This window comes from Haliotis asinina, chromosome 2 (genome assembly GCF_037392515.1).
Source record: "Haliotis asinina isolate JCU_RB_2024 chromosome 2, JCU_Hal_asi_v2, whole genome shotgun sequence".
NCBI classification, from domain to species: Eukaryota; Metazoa; Mollusca; class Gastropoda; order Lepetellida; family Haliotidae; genus Haliotis; species Haliotis asinina.
This window is the reverse complement of record NC_090281.1, coordinates 49,077,212-49,096,968: the sequence shown is the minus strand read 5'-3', so window position 1 is coordinate 49,096,968 and position 19,757 is coordinate 49,077,212. Positions and strand designations below refer to the sequence as shown.

Here is a 19,757-nt window from a genome sequence, read left to right as displayed (position 1 = left end):
TTTAGGCCGCTTTAAGTATTTTTGGGGCAGTATCACAGCAGGGGACAGCACAAGGATTCTATGTACCAAGGAATATGTACTGCCCTTTCTGGGTGATGGTAGCCACGTGATTGAAACGTTTGTTCGTCACGCGAAGAATCGGAATTAGAATCGCCACGTGCGAACACTATCTGAAGCCCATTTCAGGTGTCCCCCGCCGCGATATGCTGGAATATTGCTAGAGGCGGCGTAAAACTATACTCACCCCCTCCTCTTTTAACACATATCCCTTGTGAGATTGGAATCCGTTAATTCCATCCTCCCAGCATAATTAGGATGAGAGTCAGGCGGAGGAGCATCTTCAGCTCCCTCGAGCATCCCAAACTGGAAACAGACGGAAAACCACTGTTGGTTTGTAACCTTTCCAGTTCTCCGCAACCACGTGCTAAATATTACCTCAGTTCTCCTGAATGTATGCACAGCATCTATCTATATGTGTTTAGTAAGCCTTTGTCGTCCTGACTGCCGCAGATGGTGCAGAGAACAGCGAAAAGAGAGGGCTCAGTTGTGTTGACGAGAGGTTCGTTCACTGGCTCATTGACATACACAACGCGTGGACTCTGAGCGCTAATGCGGATTAATAACCCATGGTAGTTATGTCCAAATTCCAATGAGGTCCGGAATCTGGTTGGCAAGGGTGTTGAGTGGTTTCCTTCATGAGGATGTGCTGTGTTGTTGTTTCTCTGAGTGACAAGAGCTAATACCCCTCGGACGCTAGGGTCGCTTGGACCGTCACCACTGACACATTCACGACATGGCTACGGAATACCAAGGTTTGTAACAGCACATGACATGAGTAAGATATGTTTAGCATCTGGAACACAGCCAGTGGTTCCGCCTTTGCGCATGTACTATCATACCGTGTTGTTAAATCATTGTGTAACATTTGGAGTGATTTGTAGTTTCATATTCCTGTTTTATATCGTATTTCTAATATTACTGTACGGTAACACTGATGCGATCTGTACATAGTTTAACTCATTATGTCGTAAGTGATACTAGGGTCTGAAGCAAGGTGTGTTTTTACCTCCTGGTGATTTCCACTCAAGCTTTCAGCTACGTGCTAAGTTTACCTCAAGGTGAAACTGTGGCTGTTTGATGTTCGCATACCTCTGTTTTTGCTCATATTCTCGCTATGAGTTTGGAGTTGCATTGCTCTATTAATTATGTTTCTGGAACTCCGTGGCAATGTTTATTCAGCAGTAATTACTCACGAAAGGGTGTGGTTTTGGAATATTTATATAGCATGCATTACAAGTATTCACGTAGTGTGGCTGGAAATATTTCAAATCAGCGAAAACTGATATTAATTATTACTGGAATGGATTGTTAGCTTTTCCTGAAATATTAATAGTGTATAATGGGGATAGCCGTTCCACGGGAGCGATGATCCAGAAATGAGAAATGTTTTTGTGGGTTCGGAATGTTGCATCAGGTCTGGTTATTTCATCTCGGCCGTGTTTGTTCTGTTGTCACGTTTGATAGCCTCCCTTTAGAATATCGAGCGTGTGTTCAAATATGGGCGGATGTTTTGCTAGTTTCATTTGGGTGGATCCTGAAAATGGAATATCAACCGGTGCCATATGTAAATATGTCGAAGACCTCCTCCTTGGTTCAGTCTTATTACGGAAGACGATATCGGGAACTGTACTTTCTCAAGCAGCCTTCACCATCCTTGTCAACAAGAAGGGTGATAGGTAGCCTGATGGGTAAAACGACGTCACGCTGAAAATTCCTCGGTTCGATTCCTCGCACGTGCGCAATGTGTGAAGACAATTTCTGGTGTCGCCAGCAGTGATATTGCTGGAATATTGCTAAAAGCGGCGTAAAAGTATACTCTCGCACTCACCTGATCGCAAGATTATCTGGTGTTTCAATTTCCTTGAACATTTCATCAGTATTATTAATGCTAATGTCAATATCGTGAGTATCCTTGAGGCTTCATCATAATCGTCAACATCGTCGTCGTTGTGACTTCATCATGATCGTTTATGTCGTCCTCGTTGTGACTTGATCATAATCGTCAACATCGTCGTCGTTGTAGTTGCCGTCGTACATCGGTTTCGTTATTCTGGCGAAACTCCGCCATCAGCGTCATGTGTCAATACCAGCGGTAATGGGCGTGGTCTTGTGGTTCAAGCGTTCGTCTCGAACGTTCAGGTTCGAATCCCCACATGTCTACATTGGTTCGCCGTGATATTGCTTGGATGTTGGAAATAATACACTCACAACCCCCCCCCCACACACACACACACACACCGCCCTCCTTCACTCAGGCTACTGGTGAACAATCACTGTATTGTCTAGTCCAGACGTAGTTACTAGTCCAGATTACTGTAACATAGCTTGAGTATATTGCATAGAGCGGCGTTAAACAACATGCAGCCGCTCACACATGTTTGGTGCAGGGACATATAGCCAGAATGAAAGTGAAACGTTACCGTTAACGAGAACTCAGCAGCAATTTATACAACTGGAGAAAAACATATCACCAACCATGTCATCATTCTAGCACAGTTGAGTTGATGAAAGGTGTGTGGCTGTTACAGTCTCTATTGTACGTATGTTTAATTGGTTTGATTAATCGAGATCCAAATGGCTTGCACTGAATGTGGACATTGCATAATGTTTTGTATTTGTTTGCAAGGGTTTGTTCCATACTACAGTACATTGCATGAGGGCTACGAGTGTCGTGCAGAGTTGCATCCCTTGCCTGTGTTCGTAGGTTCGAATCCCGGTTCGACCTAATCATGTTGTGTATGTTAGCAGTCATACCGAAATCAATCATCATTACTTCAGATCAAATATCTTCATTTTGAGAAAAGAGCATTAGCTGATTCCATAAACTCAAATGCCAAGGTGATAGGGATATGCAGTGGTCGTCATCAACCCTGCTTGTCTTCGTCAACATAACTGTCGGTATAGCACGGTCAGGGTCGGGGTTTGGCCAGAGCTTAGTCTCTGACTATATAATTTTGATTTTAACAAGTAAAATAAGTCAAATTGAAAAGGAATCCATAGGGAGATCAGAGATTCATAACCCGGGAAAATCTAAATTTTGTTCACTTTGAGCTTTAGCTCTGCAGGGATGGTCAGGCCGTCGGGAAAAATAATATGGTTCAGGGACTGCGAGACAGACTACGTTGTTTGATGCATGTCGCCCTGTCTCAGTTCGTATAGGCTTATTCTCATGCAGATTCAGTTCTTCACAGCTCGTTGTCGAATATTTGAAATAAATTTATGTCAGTGCTTGTTTTTTTCTGTCAAGAAACAAACAAACAGAGCATTGCTACTTTAATGGATGACCGGGGACATCATGTTTCATTCTGTGTATTTCAGTTCGAGGAGACACTTGCTGTGACAAATTCCTGAGATGTTTATCGCACGTGCCATGCGCATCTCTCATCGCCTGGATTATCCTGTTCATGGGGCTAGGCGGGGTGACCGGAAGCCTCCTCATTGGGACTTACAAGACAAGAGCTCTTTTGGAGAATCCTGACGTGTAAGTATACAGTAACCTTAGCAACACACATACATGCTGTCATTTTCAGTAACCATCCTTTAAGTATGTACCCTTCCTTCTGAATTTTCAGCAGCGGAAAATGAGGGCTAGTGACCCCGTCGAGCCTCATGACGCCATTATTATGATGACTTGGAAAGGTTGAGGAAACGGAAATTGTATGGTTAATTTGAATGTGAATGGGTGTAGATATCTATATGTTAAACCACCACCAGGAGGAGGATACAGAGTGTGTTCACATCCTACAACCACCGGGCATGTTAATGACAAATGTCACAACAAAAAATTTGTACAAAAGAGGAACACACGCAGACACGACATTATTGATGACAAAACAAGACTTGTGTTGAAGACAGGTTAGAATAAGTTCAATACAACCGGCCCTTGTTACGACAGTACTGGACTTATGTTAAAGACGGTGATATTGGGTTAGAGCAGGTCCCATGTACCTTACGCTTGCCAGAAGATGCTAAATTGTGGATCGCATGACCGGGATCGCTGGCGTGTTGTTGTTTATCTGTCGTGTTGAGGCAGTTTTCGTCCCTGGTTTTGTCTGGCCCAGATTCTGCAGTGGACAGGCTGGCGATTTATATATGGCTGGCTGGCCATATGGTGGAAGACGGGGGGTTGTAGTATAACCACAAATGATCACAGTCCAGCTCAGTCACAGAGACCTGTTTCGAGAACCACGAGCCACGCCGTTGAGACATACAATCAAATAGGACCTGGGGGAGACTTTGACAGTTAACAACTTAAATCTCCTCTGACTTGGACACCTGCACCTACCACGATTTTGATACATTGAGACACAACCTTAGACAACTTCGAGCTAAGAAATTCTCAATAACCGTTCTTCGACAGAGAAACATGCCATTGCTTCATGATATCACCATGGACTGGAAAGTTTTGGTGTATTTTTAAGAAACTGGACATTGTTAATTTGACGCACAACTAAAATGGCACCTTTAATGACAGACACAGGTCGTTTACACTGACCATCAGACAAATTTTAGTCGCACAATACATCAGACAGGTCACACAATACACAGAACAGAAAAGAAATATATCAGACATGTCACACAATACATCAGACAGGTCCCACAGGTCACGCAATACATCAGACAGGTCAGGTCACACAATACATCAGAAAGGTCAGTGACACAATACACCAGACATGTCACACAATACACCAGGCAGGTCACACAATACCTCAGACAGGTCACACAATACGCCAGACAGGTCACACAATACATCAGGTCAAACAATACATCAGACAGGTCAAACAATACATCAGAAAAGTCAGTGACACAATACACCAGACATGTCACACAATACACCAGACAGGTCACACAATACATCAGACAGGTCAGTCACACAATACATCAGGTCAAACAATACATCAGACAAGTCAAAAAATACATCAGAAAAGTCAGTGACACAATACACCAGACATGTCACACAATACACCAGACAGGTCACAATACATCAGACAGGTCAGTCACACAATACATCAGGTCAAACAATACATCAGACAAGTCAAACAATACATCAGAAAAGTCAGTGACACAATACACCAGACATGTCACACAATATACCAGACAGGTCACACAATACACCAGACAGGTCAGTCACACAATACATCAGACAGGTCAGTCACACAATACATCAGACAGGTCACACAATACATCAGACAGGTCAGTCACACAATACATCAGACAAGTCAAACAATACATCAGAAAAGTCAGTGACACAATACACCAGACATGTCACACAATATACCAGACAGGTCACAATACATCAGACAGGTCAGTCGCACATGTGCGTCAAAGCTTGGGCCAAGCATCACCAAGGGATGTCGCTGTTTGTCAGCCTGCCTTGTTGTTGCAGGCGAAGTTTCCATCAGTATGACGTCGACAACAGCAATGACAGCAGGAAAATAGATGAACCCACGGAGGGCCAGATGTGAGTGGGCACATACTTCTAAAACTACCGTTTGCCTCATGCTTCCTCGCCTGCATGTTTCATTCGCCATCGCTAACCCTTATGAAGCAACGCTCTTTACAAGCTTATAACATCCATCCACACGTTTAATGACCATTTACTGTTGAAGAGTAACATCTGACACTCTGTTGTAGTAATGATTGGCTGGGAAACATGTAAACACGTTTATGTGACACGTTTCATATTCAGTACAAAATCGATGGATGTGTCAAATATCAGCGTATATTTGATATTGCTGTGAATGTTGATGCGAGGAGAGTGGCCGAGGATAATGTAAGCAAACTTTAGTGTAAGCGTGTAAGACATGATGCGCTCCAATGCAGAGGCGAAATAGATGCTAAATTGCACGTGTGTGTGTGCGGTACTGCGCGTATATGAATGAATGCTTCAAGCAAACAAGAAAATCGTTTGGCAAGTTAGTGCTGAGAAGACCTGTGAAGATCCTGCTCGAGGTCAGATGGTCATTCTCGCTGACTTGGTTGAAGCATATCATCGTATCCAAACAGAGGAGATCGATGCTCATGATACCAATCACCGGATTTTCTGGTCAAGACTCGACTATTTGCAGACTTACGTCAGTAGGTATATTTCTCAGCGACAATCAAACACTCAAACAAGAGAACGCTGGGGACCGTACCCTTCTTGGAAGAGAGAGGTCACATGAAAGAAAACTCTTTGTGGTTGGAACGGCCATGAAGTTGAACCTGAGGAACCTGAAATGAAAATTTATGAAAGCAAACGTTCATGAAAGTGAATTTTGAAACTGGTAAAATTTTAATTAAAAAATAACTTAAAAAGGTGAAAAAGAATGGTGTGAAAATGAGAGCTTTGTCTTATAAAGATCGTGAGAAATTTTGGTCTGAAAAGAGAGATAGCTTGCCATAGAAGTCGTCCAGGATATCAGACCGATGTTTCTTCTTGTCGACAATATTTTATTGCTCTTGTGCTTACAAAGTATATAATGTAAACGGGAAGGAAAACAATTCGACATATACGCAGTTCATTTGGAATTGGAAGGGATTGGATGTTTCCGACATTTTTCGATATGGGTACCTGCGCGCGATAAATGTTAACATGAAAGTGAATTTGAAATCTCGTTATTGTTATTATCCACACTGTTGTGTAATAGCTCACCTCCTCTCAAGTGCAGTGTCCGTGTGTATTGGTCACGCAATCTATAGTGATTGTTTTTTTATCACGTACTCTCTGAGTAATAATATTTGGATCGAACAATATTTATCACTGTTTTCTCCTGAGTGCCAGACACGCCCAGGACAGATTTGTTTTACTTCCATATTATTCAGCATTTATCACACGCTCTTCTTGTCTGTTCTTAAGACATTAAGGTACCGACAACTGAGTTGTGTCCCTTGGGTGTGCCATACGCCCATGATCGTGGGTTCGATTCGTAGTTCGTGTTAATTATGTTGCTATGTTTGCCGGTTCCACACTTGATGAAGGATGTGGTCGTATCTTAGGTAGATCGATGGTCACGATGTCAATCACTGGATCGGCTGGTCGATACCACAAGCACACAGCTAAAATATCGCTGACAGCTGCATTGAAAAAGGCAGAAATATTACCGATGTTTTAGGTCACCTTTTGTCGTTGAAAATCGTTATAAATAAGGGATCGTGTTCTCTGTGAAAACTGCCGTCTAATAAAAACAATATCACGGACACACGTGCAATAACAGCATGTGATACCAGATATCTGACTCCAGGGCAAAATAAGCCGTCCGCTTCTCTCTCTCTCTCTCTCTCTCTCTCTCTCTCTCTCTCTCTCTGTGTGTGTGTGTGTGTTAGTTATCGAACGTAAGTAATGTGAAATATACACGCCTGTTTGTACGTGATGACATGGTTTTAAATGCACATCATGAACGTCAGGGCGGTGGAGTAGCACAGTGATTAAGACGTTCGCTTGTCTCGCCGAGGACCGGGTTATGTTCCCCACATGGGTACAACATGTGAAGCCTTTTTGCTGGAATATTGCTCAAAGCGGCGTGAAACTACACTCACTCATACATGACTACCGTTGTTGGCTGATTTCACTTGTAACACACGCTTTGCGCGTAAGCACGAATGAAGGTGAATAAACTTTAAATATTTTCAGTGTAGTGAATCTGATGATGTAATAATCAAATGCATAGCGCTATAGATAGGTATGTATCAATCTGAAGTGTTTACGCTGGTGACCACCATTAATTAGTCTAGGATATGTCAAAGAAGAATGCCAAAATTGATGATTGTAATTGACACTCATTGCGTGTACGTCACTGTTGCTGAGAACCTACTTTGGCTTTAAATGTCATACATAATGGCCATTGTGTTGTGTCTTTGATAGAGTACGAGCGTTGAGTGGCTAATTGTGACTAGCACAAGTATCGCTTGGCTTCAGCGTTGTGGCACAGTTATATCTCAACTGTATATAGTATGGCTAGAATAGATATTTCACCTATAAACATATCTCACGCTGTCTTCATCACGTCTTCGTAGAGAGTTGTCTCCCTTTGAGTGCCAGTATCAGATTATCTTATGACCGAGTTCACAGGAAGTTGTGATGTTATTGGAAGTCTCTACAAAGCTTTGCTGAACCGAACTTGCCTAATTACTCACTCACTGTTCATTCACTCCACCTATGTGCTACTTATATGTAAAGAAGTACAGCATGCTTAATTATATCATATAAATTCCACTAACACTAAGCACTCACACATATATTTACAGTGATAATGAAGCTGACTGTTGTGCTCAGTAATACTGATTTGTGTGTATATCGGTAAGTATCAGAAAGTCTATCCCAGCTGGAGTATCCGGTCAAGTGGTAATCTGGTACAGTGTGTTGACTTGGGATATTGACAAGTACAGAATGGTATTATCATCGTCACACAACTAAAGATATCCTGTGGCAATGAACCATAAATAGCGTATAAGCAGCCAATTCCATTTCTGAACTGCACCAGACCGGGGAAGATGTCACCTAATGACCCTTGTTTACAGTGCTGACTGGTGACGTTGGCAACGCTGTCATAGTAAGATCTTTGTCTTGAAGGTCGACTGACGTAGCGTTGTACTTGGTACACCTTGGTACATGGTGCCTTGCCGTTGTAATTACCAATATCGACTGTCTCCCAGCCCCTGAACATCATACCCCTGTCAGCTCTCTAAAGGCTAACATGAAACAACTCCAGATTTCAGGAATATCATGCCATGCTGGGTCTCCTTTACTATATAAAAGGAATCATTTGTTTCTGTTAAAATGATCTGTATTCAGAGACTAACCGTTAGTCTATTACGCCACAGCGTGTTGTATTAGATCGATACATATCCTGCTTAATTTGAAATACTGATCGAACACTGGAACCATGGCCTTCTGCTGACTAACGGTTTGGGGACCAAAGAAAATTACTGGAATTAAGTATCTGTACAAAAGGTGAAAGACGGGATGAGATCAAAACCAGCATGATGTATTCTTAGGTCTGCGTGATCACGAGTAAAAATGGTTGGAGTTATGTCAGAGTCAGATTTAATTGGTAGCGGTGTACCCCTTCCGAATGGTTTTGTTTCAATTAAAGAGGGAGCGAATTTTAATGAAGATCTATCTGATTATATTTGGTTTTCAAAGGTGACCCTGTGACCTTTATTAGGATTCATATCTTAAGCGTTGATCTGATTTTCATTGATCCAGTATGTAATATTCAACACTAGTTTGCCTTTCGCACCAAATGCAATATGTTTCTGCAGATAACTGAAAGAGTTTTGTTTGTTGCATTGATGATTTATGTGTTCAGTATGCCTAGTCGTATTGTGTATGCCTCCAGTAATGTTAGGTTAGAGTCAGTTTCTTCTTTCACTCACCCTATTTCCCCCGGGGTGACTTGAAATTATCCATACCATGGAGATTAAGATCTGAGTCATGTTCAGGTTTGCAATTTCGCTATCTTTAGGATATACTCATTTATTAACCTCAAAATAGAATTTAAATTGACCTGATACCTTGAATTCAATGTAACTTCCACGGTTTTTAACGTTTACATTCTCCATCAGACTGAAAATTAACATGTCCAGAAGAATTTAAATTGCTTAATTTCTGTTTCTTCCAAGTTTCGGTTTTCATTTTCCTTTTTATCGTCAAAATCAGTGATGGATCTTTTTGTTGCTATAGAAATTTCACTCATCTTGATTAGTTTTCTCCCACTAAACAGGAATACTGCTTTAAGTGGCTGTAATCTAGACACAGACCAAAATAGATACTTTCCCCCACCCTCATCACTGCCATTCAATTATTGAATGATATTCTAAAAGTAATGACGAACTTTAAAACGTTGCATACGTGATTTGCAAATCAAAGTCATGTTTTCTTTGATGACTGTACCCAAAATAACATCACTATATTTATTATAACATCGTCGGCGAGGCCTCCTGCAGGCCACGCCGGTGTTCACGTCACTCATGGCGCCTCTTTGTTGGCTGTTCCGGAAGATTTCATTATCAGGAACGATGTGCACATCGACACCTGTGGTCAGAGGGATTGCTTCTCAGTTGCCGAGATTGAACTCGCCACTGGTCAGTCGGTCTTCTTCAAAAATCATCTCGATAAGCTTAACAGTGCAGTATAACAGAAACTAATCTCACTGAACTGTCCTCTGCTTCCTGTTAAAGGTCGTAATGGGTTGTTAGCTGGCAATCAGTTCTTCCTCAGTGCGTTTGGATTTCTGAGTCTGGTGTCTTCTGTCCTGGTTAGCGCCAAATTGGATCAGTAGTAGATTGGAACTAATCCTGCCGAAAAATGGGATTCTTAAATTCAATTAGGTCTTATATATTTGTCTTGGTCCACGCTGGTTAGAAGCAGTACAAACATATGATTATTTTGCAAAGGCACAAAATGATTTTCGTTGAACCGAAAGGCTCATTCAGGTCAAGATCGGGGTAAATTTGCATCAGCTTTTCAGAAACTATAAATATTTACAGGGACTGCAAACCAGATCAAAGACACATTTTATCCGAATTCGAATCAAGGTTGGCCAAGGTTCTCCACAAAGGCCCTCTGAAAGGTAATTTGTCTGTGTGTCTATGCCACGCGGCTGTAATGGACGCCCGGTCCCCCGTGATGGGTTGGAAATGCTGTGTGATATACCAGTTATATACCACGAACGATCAAAGCTAAACGTTAATTATGTCGGCGATCGAAACCCCCAAATGTCCGTAATGATATCCACAAGTGGACAGTCATAGACGGAAGTGGACGGCGAAATGTCAAACTGATTCTCAAAGTGCTTACGTGATAGAAACCTATATCACAGCTTGCTCGCAATCTGGGACTCCAGCTGACAAGCACGTGGCTATTTGCCAACCCAAAGTGTGCTGAAGAAAATCATTACTGGTCATTAGGCCCGAGTCTTCTGGCTCCTACTGTCCCACCATCGCTGCCTGACCTTTATGACTACTGGTCAACATCGACCGGACTATAACCCGGTGAAACTAGATGCGATAGTGCCACTATCAGATATGCTTCTAAACGAGGCCGAGCACTTGAGGGACCCGGATATCGGTGTATATATCACATAATCACCGGATGTCAATCAGATCTCGCCCCAACAGCTTCTTCTTTGATCTAGGCGTTATTCGCAGTTAATGTTTATTTGTAATGTCAAGCAATTTCACGTTTTTTCGCATGCTTTTTTAGTGATCGGGTGTATTTTAATAGTGTCAAGTGTCTTTTTTCTTTTCGTTTTACGCAAATTCGCAGTACGTGGTATCCTTGTACAGTACAGTAGACTTGTAACCTCTGGTCTCCAGTAAGTCGAGAAGCTTTAGCAATTCCATTTCTTAGCGGTCTCAGGGTGCGAAATTAGTGTCCTGAACATTTTTATTGCTTAATTGATGACCTGCAGTCAGTATATGTTGATTAACCAGTTCCGTGTCAACAGTTGGCCCTAACTGTGCAGACAGTTTAGTTTTACCAGTGCTAGCTTGACCTTGACCTTAACTCATGCCGCCATGGACAATGTTCATTGCAGTCCCATACTTGGATATAGATCAAGGGTTACTTGTGGTAAGAAGCAACTAACGGGATCAGGTGATCAAGCTCGCTGAGTTGGTTGACACATGCCATCGTATCCCAGTTGCTTGCATCGATGCTCATGCTTTTGATCACTGGAATGTCTGGTCCTGACTCGATTACCGATTATCAGTGAGGTTATATATCCACAGTATAACTGGAATATTTCTGATGGCGGCATAAAATTAAACTCATTCAGACACAGATCCCTGGAATGCGTGAATATTTAGTTTAGTTTCCAACTGTTCACTCAGTAGTGATGTTTTACATGTTAAGCCGACTGTTTGGCACCGTGTATTAAGTCTGAAAGTCTGCCTAAGGGTGATCAGGGCTTTGAAAACCTTAAACCCTGTAACCAGTTCAATTTAAAGCCCAGTAGAATACAAGATCGTTAGAAAATTTGGATCATGTTAATACAGAAAAGCAGTGTAACAGATAGGCGCCCCTTGATTCATTGTTGAATGCATGGCATTCAAATCTCCTCAATGAAGGTAATTACGAATCGAAACAGGTCACCAGAGTGTCGACGCTTCGGTCAGTAGTCAATGACGTGACGTAACACTGTATTGATTCCATTGATACGGATATCCAACACATACAGAAAACTGGCAATTTGAGACCCAAACCACGACTTGGTTTCTGCTCCAATATCGATGAACTGCACTGAAGGTGATACAGTTTGTCGAACTGTGGTTCTCCCTCAGGCTGCTCAGTCAATATGATGCTACCTAAATACTGAAGAAAGTACCCCGTCATGCAGTTTACTTGAATAGACGACCTTTTTTCACAACCCCAGCATGTGCGCTTGAATATTTCTGTAGCCGACGAACGATTTTGGTTTAGTGAATCTTCAGAGAATCTGCACGTTTGTGCGGACTACATCACCTTGCACTCAGAAGCGCTAGACGTCTCACCATTGCTGAATGTTCGGGGGAATGGCGAAGTGGCCGATGAGGGAAATCGTCCATCAAATGCAAAGCTCATTGTTAATTAGTAGACGTTCTTACATCCCCTACAGAATCACGTGCAAGCTCGCCAGCATTCTTTCTTTCAGTTGCTCACGGAAGCGTGTCATGTCGGACATTTTGATTTTCTGAAAACAAGGCCAAACAAAAGCAATAAAAAAACGAAAAAAGATGCTCATAATGTTGATCACTGCAACTTGTCCTGAATTCTTGCGGCTTCCAATTTGCCTGTCAGTGGCCACGTATTGTGGCAGCGCTGTGGCTGAGTATATCTTGTCTTACCGGTATTACTTGTAGTTTCGAGGATGAGAAAAATGAGCTTGTAACTTTCGACATTCAGGGAAGCTGGTTGAATCTGTCTAATTCTCAGTACACCGTAACCTTATGACGCCTCGCCGAGTGTAAAAGTGCTTTGATCACAATGCTTTGATCACAACGACACGCCTTTAAATTTCTGTCGCGTGCTGGTTAGTATGACGTGGCACGTTCGGATTGGGTGAAATGTCACTGATAAGCTTTATTCATATTTGTTTACATTTCTTTGACGGAATACATATTTCGTTGGAAAGAGGAATCATGCTTTGGTGCTGATCACGAGGCTCATTCCATCAACATCAACAAATAGTCGCACCCACTAAAACTCGAGAGAATCCGTTTTGGCAGATAATCGATATCGATTATTCAACGACCCTGACATTTTAACTGAACTTCGACCTTTGTTAATTTCAGCTGTCACTCAACACTCAGTGATAGACACCAGACACAACTCGCTCCTTTATGTAAAGAACACGAGTCTGTTCTCGAAGCCTGAAACCAGTTCCAGATCTGGTTCAAATAGTGCATAGGAAAATAGACTTTAAAGTGACACTTAGTCCCAGCTCTCTGTATATCCAAATGGGGCCAAGAATAATGCTCAATTTCAGAGTTGAGGTAATCTAGACTTGCCAAATTATTCTAGATTTAAGATGGATTAGTTTCTGAACATGTTGTCAAAGATGCGGGGTACGACTAGCGAACTTTGTATGAAAGTCAATGACGGCGCCCAGTTTACAATAAATGAATTTTTTTACAGTACATCTCGACAACTGGAAACCAAAGTCCCTCCGTTTCAAAGGTCAACGATAGTCCATACTACCAACATCAACAGGCTGCTTTAAGCCGCAGACACTAATCTAAGATGCCAATCTTAGATCTCAGCAGTCAAAGGTATCCAAATACCGGAACTTTATATCCTTGACCCAGAAGGGGGTGGATACAGGTAATTAAGGGTTTGGTGTAAACCCTTCCGTACCCCCATGACCTTCCTCCATCCATCCGATATTTCGTCCTTTCATTCCCCATCCCTGACCAAGGAGTTACTACGCAGTGGTAATTCACGTGGCTGTTCGCCAGAAGATTGTACATTAATCAAGAATTATAATTACTGAATGAAATGAGACAGGCGCCACACAGCGTTTAGCTTGGCTGAAACCAGTTTATGACACGTTTGTTCAGACTGGGAGCTTTGGGAACTACGAGTCTGAGTCTCTTGATGCATCTCGTTTAGCTGACTTTGTATGATCGAATAACGCTTTGGGTGACCTTTAAGCTGAAGGCAATCTCGGGAAAAGTCGCCAAAAAACGCCATGACATTTCAAGGAATCGTTTCACGAAGACGTCTTAGCTCTGACGTAGATGAGTTGGTCAGTTTGGAGGGCAGTTCCATGATGTTAGTTCTGGGTTCAGAATCAGTGTCAAAGTATATGTGTAGTATCATTCCTTCGCCATGATAGTTTTGTAGAACTACTCTTGCATTTTCTGTAATTCCTATACGCCGTACGTATAGTTAGGCAAAAGACTTGCATAACCGGAAGTATGCTATGCAGGTCACGGTGTATCTGATGTTATTTGCGTTTACTGGTTCATATAAGATCATATTTCCTCTTGGCTTTTGGGATTCCTCAGGTCGTTTTCCCGTGAAGATCCGGTTAGAAGTGCTCTTCAGTAATTCATGCTTTTTGTAAGAGGTGACGAGCTGGATCGGGTAATCAGGCTTGCTGTCTTGGCTTCTGCGCGGGACTGGGTTATCTGGACAGGACTGGATTATCTGCAGAGCGCCATCGTTGTTAGAATATTGCTAAGTGCGTCTTTACACAACTAACAACAACAAACCAAGATAGGTTGCTCGGAATTGTAAATCATTCGAAATCGATATTCCTGTCTCGTCTAATACCATGGTTTCCGCTGTTGTTCATTGCGTAACTGATTCATGATAATTAATTTGTTCAATACGTATCAGCTGATGTTATCCAACACGCGCAACCATCCTATCAAACGCTTAGCACGTAGCGTTGCACCGCGTTGATCTATCGACAGTACTTCAGGTACGCATCGATCCGTTTTTGCAGAATATGTCAGATGAAATATATATGAGCTAACGGCTCTCCCCAAAGTGCCAAGTTGCCAGACTGTGCGAACCATTTCTATTATATTTCCATTCGCGGGATGAAAAATGCAGCTCTTCTAATTCACGGTATTGGAATGGATATAGTAGGTCATCGCATAGCTGCGGAAAATTGACATGCAGTAAATCAATGTATGTCTTTGCATCATTCGGCAGCGTACGTAGCAGTCAATACCAGTTCCAACAGGCACTGCACGCTCCGATTAACGTTATTGATCGTCAGTTCGTCAGCATACCGCCTCCATCATGCACGCTTCAGTGAATATCTAAATATTGTTTGACGCCGCAGATATATTCTAAAAAATATGAAATAATTGAATTTAGTCAGGAGCACATTTTAGACATGATGACCGGATCCGCCATTTTGACCAGCCTATCCAATGCATTCTAAAATTCCGGAAGCATGTGGGATTTGAACCAATCCCAACTGTGAATCCCCAGTGGGGATTTTACATAGTGCAGATGGTGTTAAGATGTAGATTTACGTGCGTGGCATTTCCAGCATTTCCTGTGAACGTCAAACCTGCTAATATAGTCTCCGTCAGTTCAGTAGTGACAGAGAGACTGACGTGTCAGACGGTTCTAGACAAAGAATTGATCTAATTGTTGTTAAATTGCTCAAACGAAACACTAGTCACTGACAGCCTGTCATTAAGGATAAGATCGCTGAAGTAGGTTGTCACGGATTTTCCCTTCTATATTTATCCAGCATTTGCTGCAAACTGGTTAAATAACTGGGTGATACATGCAGGAAGCATGGCCGTCAGCCGTTTTGGATGATTTCGGACGCAGAAGTCCTAAGCTCCTAAATATAACATTCACTTCTTGTCCATATTAATTTGGTGGTGAAGAGGTGCCTTTTGATTATTTGAAAAAATGAATATTTTTTTTTATATTTCATATCAGTTTTACCAGCGTAGTGCTCGTTTCTAAAGTCGTTAAATGTTTTTTGATTCATCTTGATGTACAGATCATTCGAGATACAGTTCTGAACCGGTGCTTTTAGATTTGAGGTTGTTGACAAATACTGAACGGCATTATGTTTCTAGATGGAATGAATTGCAATGCATCGGAAGCGTGGTTTAAGTAGCCGGACGCAGTTTCCGAATTGTACCAGTCCGGTTTGTGTGTTGGGTGTTGGACGTTTGGCGCTGGGTGTTAGGCGTTGTTGTTGGTGATATGTCATCTTCAGGTGGCTTTTGCCAATTTCTGGATGGATGAAACAGATAATCGATAATAAGTCAACTATTGTGGTGCATAGTCCTCATCTACTGCTTGTTGTGTTCACCTGATGATCCATCTGGATTAAGAAGCCTGTAATTTAGTCTGTTATGGGTATGCGGTGTAAATATGCCGGATGTTGGTTGAAATGGATCTTCAGTATCCCATGCTTGTCGTAAGAGGCGACTAACGGGATCGGGTGGTCAGGTTCTCTGACTTTATTGACACATGTTATCGTATCCCATTTGCGCAGATTGATGTTCATGCTGTTGGTCACTGGACCGTCTGGTCCAGACTCGATTATTTACAGACCACGATATATAGCTGGAATATTGACTCGTGCGGTGTAAAACTAACCTCATTCACTCAACATGCCAGTATAGGCTTTTTGTGGCTTTCTCATACCCTTCTGCACGCTGTGTTGCTCTGCCTGTCGCTTCGTACCTTGTACTGCTCTTTAGTGCTCAAATGCCACAACGAGCTGTGACGATTTGCAACATGTTAAACTGTCTATTCTAGATAAATACATTTTCTTCAATGATTGACGAGTCTACACGTCAGTGTAAACAAATGTCAAGAAATGCTTAACATTCAATCAAAACTATCGTAAAACGCGAAACGCTCTTTCGTCACAGCGCTTTGTGTTAACCTCTCCCATTGCGCTGGAGTGTCGTAATACAGTTCCGTCAGTCGTTACGTCGCATAACAAGTATCACGTAACATGGCGGACCACATCACTTTGGTATGCGTAACACATTATCACGTGTGTTATTGAATAACATTATTGGCGCCATTTATCTTACAATACCTGCAATAATATATTTAACGGAGGCGCCTGTCAACCGGCATTATGCAACGCTGAGTTTGTGTGGAATATATAATGATATATTTCGGTTTCCGATTTAGCCTATCATGAGGTTGATGTTGGATATCAAATAACAGGGTGGTCGTATCTGTTTGCTCAATAAGACCTATCTACACAGAATCGGAATATTTGACGTAGTCTTGTGGCTACGTATTATATCTGACGTGGATGTAGAATGATTACCTATGAAGTATGTATATACGTTCTTGTGTCTATCATAGGGCGCTCTGTTGGTGAATAAATCATTTATGTAACGCGAGGCCGGGGATTGCTGACATTAGGTATTCTAAGAGCTTCAGCTGCTTCATGGTTTAGTAATGGAAGATGTCAACTTCTGTTATCTATGATTCCTTTCATGTCGTATGAATTCATTCCGATATTGGTCTACGTGCTCATCCTGGAAGAAAAGGTGTCGCGGGTACACGCAGTGGATGTCTGTCATTGCTGGTCCTGGCGACTAATGAGATTTGCTGATCAAGGTGGTTGATTTGGTTGATGGGACATTCGTATCTGAATGCCTAAGTCGTTGGTCATGATATCAGTCACTGGATTGTCTGATTGTACAGGTTCCGTCAGTTGGCACAACTCGTAACTACTCGCCTCTTTCCGTGACCTCCGCCATCCGGCTTGCCGGAATGACACGAGTAGATAGGAATGAGTTCGTGTCTCATGTCTGGATGGCGATTTTTGCACATGGTTTCAGTCACGTGTTTTGTCTTGTGCCGATTATGTGCAGAGAGACTTTAACAACTACGCTCTAAGGAGCATTCACTCACTTTCAGTATTAATTCGATCATGGTTACAACTGCTACAACGTCACCTGCACCTTCCGAGACGGCAACACCAACTACATGCTGCGTTCAACGACATCTAAAGTTACTACTACTACTGTCCATAATCAAAGGTTCTTAAAAGCGTAAGTGTCAATGTCCAGCATCACCTACACCTTCCCGCCCCACAAAGGTCAAGTACAACTGAAACACTAACTCCGCGTTGTGGGACTCTGTCCTGTGAACACTTCCAGTTGTAATGGTACATCGGTATTTTCTATAACATAATGAAAAACAATGTGAGAGTTCAACAGTAGTTCGTGGTCTCAGGAACCGTCTGTGCATCGCTCCCTCCCGATGTTTCGGGTTATACTACTGGGTCTTGATTTTCGAAGCTCACTTAGCGCTAAGATAGTCGTAAGTTAATGTATGGCATTTACGACTATCATAGAGCTAAGAGAGCTTCGAAAATCTAGCCCTGATCCTCAGTACCGCATGCTTGTCGTAAGATACGGCTAACGTGATCGGGTGGTCAGGCTGGCTGACATGGTTGGTCCATATCATTGGTTCCTAATTGCGAAGATCGATGCTCATGTTGTTGATTATTGGATTATCTTTTCCTGTCTCGACTACTTACAGACCGCCACCATATGGCTGGAATGGTACTGAATGCGGCGTAAAGCTAAATTCACTCACTTCTACAGCGGGTCTGCAGTGCACCAGATAGTAAGGCCCGTCTCTTCATCTCGTCCAGACTGACCATCTTATCACAGTCAGCACCGCTCAGGCCTATTCTGTGGACATCCAGATTAATATTTGAAAAAAGGCATTGCCAGGATGTTCAAGTGACAGTGTAAACATGTGATGATTAATTAGTTTCTTAAATAAGAAATGAGGTTTTGGTTTAACGATGCTCTTTGGGAACATTTCAGAAATCTATACCTTGTTGTAAAGTGAATAAAAAAGCATCTGGGAACAAAAAGAAGCAAATATTTCTTTAGTTTTACTGTCAGTGTTGATATTCCGATATTTTTGGTAGTCATTTTAACTGTTTAATATTTGTTTAAAGCCAGCATGAACACGTTTCCAAGGCAATCGTTAATAAAGGACATTCTAAAATCACTGTGGAGAATTGGCTTTCAAGTAGAAAAGAATTCTCTCGCGAAAAAGAAAAAAGAAATCAAAACATGACTCTCGTTCTCTTTTAGCAAATTGCATATTGGTTTTGCTGAAACAATATTGTCTTTTTGGAGGAGCGTTACCCTGGCAACCATTATAAGGATGTTGGTGGCCTTGACCATCGGCACTCAGGACAAGTCGTGACACAATTGGAATGAGTTTGAATCTCGTAATTAGTCTGTGAAGTGGGCATTCATAACTATTTGTGTAATTTCTTGTTGGTCACGGAAAGATGCGAGTAGTGACGAATGTGTAAGTGGGAGGGTAAACTCACTTTGATGGCCGGGGTATTGAACACATGTGACGAGGGCTGGGTTGTTGGGTTGTAATCTTGTCCCGGCGTCAGTATAAAAGGATTATAGGTGACTAGTTTGTCTCGTCACGTTCGAGAAGCAGACGGTGTGAAATGCCGACACCAGGGGACACCAGAGATGGGCTTCACACATTGTTCCCAAACGGGGAATCGAACCCGGGTCTAAGGCGTGACGAACGAACCCTTTACTCACAAGGCTACCCCACCGTCCCAAGTGACGGGAATCGAAACATTTGTATGTCTGTACCAACAAAACCACGGTTCAGCACATGTGTAACACGTGGATTTTCTTTATTCAAAGAAATAGATTTGTTCATATAAAACACTTGTTCATTTCATTATGAGATCTTTATTCAGATCCTTCAACATGTTCTTTGATCT

The 19,757-nt window shown here is 42.2% G+C and overlaps 1 protein-coding gene across 4 annotated transcripts in view; it reads left to right on the top strand.

Annotated features, from left to right (window-relative positions):
* The window catches only part of LOC137273852 (neuronal membrane glycoprotein M6-b-like), a 107,694-nt gene that overhangs the window by 47,958 nt on the left and 39,979 nt on the right, over positions 1 to 19,757 (top strand). For 3 of the 4 annotated variants that reach the window (XM_067806729.1, XM_067806730.1, XM_067806728.1), the window contains exons 2-3: positions 3,379 to 3,541; positions 5,447 to 5,521. In XM_067806729.1, the coding sequence (XP_067662830.1) occupies positions 3,379 to 3,541; positions 5,447 to 5,521 (238 nt within the window). Of the gene's footprint in view, positions 1 to 448; positions 813 to 3,378; positions 3,542 to 5,446; positions 5,522 to 19,757 lie in introns of those variants that run through there. The other variant, XM_067806731.1, reaches the window with a different exon arrangement.